Here is a 4,614-nt window from a genome sequence, read left to right on the forward strand (position 1 = left end):
TTGTGTGTGCATCGCAATTCGCATATCATGGGCCGATCCATGCGGTCTCTGCAGATTTCATGCCTTCTTGGGCCATACTGATAGGCCAGATCTACCCAGCTGCCAGCTGTGATTTGTGATGTTGTCACTTATCAGTTGCATAGTAGGCTATCCCAGTCCTCTCAAAAAATAGAAAGTATTCTTACGGTGAATACTGACCCCGGCAAGCAGTTGAATTTCTCTCTTAGCCATTGCTGTGGCTATCAGGCTGCTTATTGGCCGCACCATCAAGATTCAAACATTCGAGGTCGACGCACAGATTCACAGACTCACAGTCAGCACACACTGGAACACATGGTAAACAAGCTCGCTAGTCGCCAGCACTAGCATACAAGCGCTTTATACGACCTACTGTATGTACAAGACACGTCCATCCGTAGGATGATAGATCGATAGTACATTGTGATTACATTCTACTACAAAGCTAGCTGTTTCTCAAGTACTACGATGGGACAAAACACAGCAGCGGTTGTTCGCATGCCAACCTGAGGGTACTCCAGGGCGCCGTTGCTTCAGACCCAAGCAAAGGCTAGATGATCAAGAAGCCTCACGCCCTCACTGATGGATGACCCACCTCAAGGAGTCCAGCTTTATGGTTTAGCATAGTACTTTAGAGTTTAAGCTTTGGAGTGGCTCCCATAGAACTCCATCATTCACGTGTACAACACCATTCTTTCAGCTCTGATGGAGGAAAGGCTTCCGGAAATTACAGTGCAAATTCCATCAAAAAAAGGTTGCAGTGGAAAAGGGAACTACAGCCGCCTCCATGACCATAAGCAGCTCCAGCAGTTCACACTTCAAACAGAATGTCTTCATCATGCCTAACCCACCCACCCTGAGTAAAATATGAAGATATATTAGGTGCCAAGTAGTTGAGCCGAAGGAAATTATGTCATGCAAAATATAATGGAAATTTAAATTTAGGTTGGTGGGAAATGAGAGGGAAGCCCTACCGGCCTTAAAAGAGAAAGATTCTTCAAGATACAATGCAAATATAGAGCTAATGACACCACAACAATAAAATCATATCAATGCATTATGTATGAAAAGTACCACCTTTTTGCTGCATTGTTATTGTCAGTTTATAACTGCAATAGCCTAATATTTGAGGATATCTTATTGTCCTAACAACTGTATCTGATGCTGAACTACCTTGAGAAAAATTATTAGAGTTTTAGGTTAAAAAAATAATTACCTTCACTTTTGTAAAGTTGTATCCTTCCTCCGGCCTTCTTGAGTAACCATTGTTTTCCCAACAGATGAAATGTTTGGCTCAGCTAATGGGTTGGTGACAAATCCACCCGGAAGCCCGAACTTCTGCCTCTCCCATTTGTAAGAAGTTCTGCTCCCCTCTGAGCTGTTTGCTGGGTCAGAGGCAGAAAACCTGGAGGAAGACCTACCACCACCATGCCTTCTCCAGAATTTTGGGCTCAGAATGCAACACGTCTTCACATCAGACTCCCTGTTTGACATCCTGCCTGAAGAGAAGGCCAAATCACGAGAGATCTCATCCAAAGCCATCTCCAGCCCATGCACCCTTGTCTCCAAAGAATTCATGCCCTTCTCAGACTTCCCCATAAATTTCTGGTAAGCAAAAGAAATAACAAATTTCAGATGTGCTTCCAACAACATGAGAGGTGTCAGAAGCTCATTACGTAAGTATTCATAATACCCACAGTGCTAATACCTATATGCCTTATATTATGAAACATTTTTACATGGTATGAATTATGATATAAAACATTGATTGCACCATGACAGGTCATGTTACGTGGGGAACTTGGAAAGCAACATGACATGTGCTGCTATATGTATATAACAATGTCTTGACTTGCAGTTATCATGTTTTCAAATCTGACCCTACATGTCACTGATACTGAGAAGTTGATGCTGGATGTTAACAGCATTTTTTTAGAAGACAATAACAGCATTTTCAGCAGCAGTCCCTTTCCAGTATTTCCTGAAACAACAGCTAACATTACCATTTTCTTGCAATAAACATAGATGTTGCAACCGAGTATCGAGAAACCAACAATTCCCAGCATGGACTAACTTACAGATATTTCTGTCTGGTACAATAGTTTAGTAATCAGTGGAGAAGTTTATAGTTATTCATTTTTGGAGAAGTGTTTAATTGCTACAAGCCTTATATAAGTCACATAACAGAACTGTAAAACATATAAAATAATAGAACAAAGGAAATTACCTGGAGAAGATCTAGTAAACTGCTTTGCTGATTTTCAATCTGAAGCAGCTGTGTCCTTATTTCTGACAAGCTCTCATCTTTGTGAACTGCAAACCTTTCTGATCCACCCTCAACTTCTGAAATCTCTTCCAAATCACCACCGCCCTCGTATGGAACAACTCGTGATCCTGTTTTAAGTCCAGCCAGCTTGGCCGACTTATCCTCGCTGCCTTGGAAGAGTGTCCTCCTTGCATCCAGTCTGTCTCTCACATTGCCTCCTTTGAGAAGCTTCTCTTCTGTCACCATTTTGATAGGGGTAGCATCCGGAGCAACAGCAATCTCAACTTTGTAGTCACAATTCTTTGCTTGGCGCCCTTTGTGGTATGAAGGCGGTGACAGCTTCTTGTTCCTGATTGATGAAGGACTATTGGTTTTGGTGGCGCTGGGTGACACATCAGACGGAGACGATCTGTTCACAGGCAATCTGCTCCTCCTTGTTGCTGATGGAACTGAGTTTGAGCCCAGTGAAGCAGCTGGATATCGCCCATCACTTACACTCCCTGATTATTACAAGATAATGTGTAAAAAAGAAATAGATGCATCGCTTGAATCGCTTGAATTACTATTCAAAAATTTTATTAGTAAATTACAATAGAACCTTCCTCTACAGAAAGAGCTCGTTTAATGTTGTGTTACCCGGACACCCGTGTCTTAATTTTTTTGCCGAGTCGGATACCCCGCACCCATGTCGGATTCCAAGTGTTATTTGCCGTGTCCCCAAAAATTCTAACGAATCAGACACCCACACCCGAGTCGGACACCGACACCCGCACCCGTGTCCATGTAACACTAGTTTAATGTGGTTCCAGGTTCCTTGTGACTACTTGCAACGCATAAGGATTTATAAGGCTCCTTACCTCTTGCAGGGTACAAAAATAAATTTAACAGATCTCTACAGGCAGAATTAGTAGCGCAAGTAGTTAGAAAAAGAGAATTATCCTTCACCTGTAAGAGAAGATCTTCGTTGTGACTGCGACGCTGGTGGCGCGGCCGAGGAGCACTCGTCCTCTTCAGCATCCGGGATCTCCTTCCACGCCTCGATCATCTGGTTCATCGATTCCCGCACAATCTTGACCTGCATTGGCGCATTATAATATCAGCTCCGAAAGTCAGATCTAAAAAAATGGCATCAGTAAGATCCAAACAAAATTGGCGACCGACCTTGTCAAACTTTCTGGCCTCGAAGAAGGTAACGCAAGAGGATTTGTAGGTCGTGAGAAGATCCGTGTGTTCTAAGGCCAATGCGGCAAGTGCCTCCGCCGCGGCCTTCCTCGCGGCCCAGTCGTCACTACCGATTGCATCGCGGAGGCACGGAATGGAGGCGGTGACTTCGGCATCGCCGCCCATAACCGCGGAGGCGCCGATGAGGGTGATGAGCGCGGGCTTGGCCTTGAAGGCATTGCTGCGGAGCAACTTGAGGAGGCGCGGTTGGAGCTTGTGGAGGTAGGAAACGAGGTCGGCGGTGAGGGCGGACGCCTCGACGGCGGCGGCCGTGGCGAGCGCGGCCGCCAGCTGCGCGCACTGGTCCTGCTCGTGGAGGAGCGCGTCCGTTAGGGGCCGTAGCGCGGCGGACGCGGAGACCGAGGCCGCGGCGGCGGCGCGCGCGGTGTCGACGAGCGCGGCGCGGACGGAGGAGTCCTGGTCGCGCACGCGGCGGAGCGCGGCGGCGAGGATGCGCGGGACGAGCGGGGCCACGGCATCGCGCGGGTGGGACGCCGCGACGAGCGCCAGGGCGCGGAGCGCGTGGCGGCGGAGCGGGGTCTTGTCGGTGGGGCGCGCGTCCGAGACCGCCGAGACGAAGGCCGGGAGCTCGTCCGGGCCCAGCGAGCGCGCGATGGCCTCGAGCTCGGCGGCCGCCATGGCCTCGGTGTCGCGGTCGGCGAGCTTGAGGAGGCAGCGGTTGACGCGCTGCTTCAGCGGCTCGCGCCGCGCTGCGGTGCCCATGGCTGGCGCGCAAGGCACGGGCGGCACCGCCGTGTTGCCGCTCGGCTAGTTATTTGCGTGCGCCGGCCCGTTGGTGAGTTTGGGAGGCGGCACCGTGGAGTGGCATGGAAGCTGCCTGGCTACTGGTGAAGTGGTGATCTCTCTCTATAGGTGCCGGTGCCGGGTCGGGGGTAGGCAAGTACTGCTACTGCGTGCGCTTCTCTTTTGTTTTCTTGCTTTTTTTAACTTTTCCTTTTTCCTTTATCTGACTGACATGGAAGAGCTCAACAGCAGCTTTGAGCGTCTGTTTTATAGTACTCCAAAAACACAATTGACACTTAGTATCTACTAATCTGGTTAGCCATAAAAAAAAGACAATAAATACTGATGCCGTATTCGACTTATTT

The 4,614-nt window shown here is 48.4% G+C and overlaps 1 protein-coding gene across 2 annotated transcripts; it reads right to left on the bottom strand.

Annotated features, from left to right (window-relative positions):
- Nucleotides 1-334: 334 nt before the first annotated feature.
- Nucleotides 335-4,389, bottom strand: LOC120657192 (TORTIFOLIA1-like protein 3). 2 transcript variants are annotated; one of them, XM_039935462.1, is made up of 5 exons: nt 3,446-4,389; nt 3,230-3,359; nt 2,246-2,784; nt 1,235-1,623; nt 335-874 (listed from the first exon to the last, which is right to left on the bottom strand). In XM_039935462.1, exons 1-4 carry the CDS (start codon nt 4,226-4,228, stop codon nt 1,237-1,239), a joined length of 1,839 nt encoding a protein of 612 aa, XP_039791396.1. In that variant the 5' UTR covers nt 4,229-4,389; the 3' UTR covers nt 335-874; nt 1,235-1,236. The 2 variants fall into 2 exon arrangements, with proteins under 2 accessions (XP_039791396.1, XP_039791397.1); XM_039935463.1 differs by having other exon boundaries at nt 335-860; nt 3,446-4,318.
- Between the last annotated feature and the right edge of the window lie 225 nt (nt 4,390-4,614).

This window comes from Panicum virgatum, chromosome 1N, assembly GCF_016808335.1.
Source record: "Panicum virgatum strain AP13 chromosome 1N, P.virgatum_v5, whole genome shotgun sequence".
Classification (NCBI taxonomy): Eukaryota; Viridiplantae; Streptophyta; class Magnoliopsida; order Poales; family Poaceae; genus Panicum; species Panicum virgatum.

Excerpts from the sequence above, each read along its gene's own strand:
- LOC120657192 (XM_039935462.1), bottom strand. The coding sequence starts at position 4,228 with ATGGGCACCGCAGCGCGGCGCGAGCCGCTGAAGCAGCGCGTCAACCGC. Across the intron at positions 3,360-3,445 it reads AGGCCAGAAAGTTTGACAAG|GTCAAGATTGTGCGGGAATC; the intron begins GTCGGTCGCCAA and ends GCGCCAATGCAG. Across the intron at positions 1,624-2,245 it reads GTTTACTAGATCTTCTCCAG|AAATTTATGGGGAAGTCTGA; the intron begins GTAATTTCCTTT and ends TTTGCTTACCAG.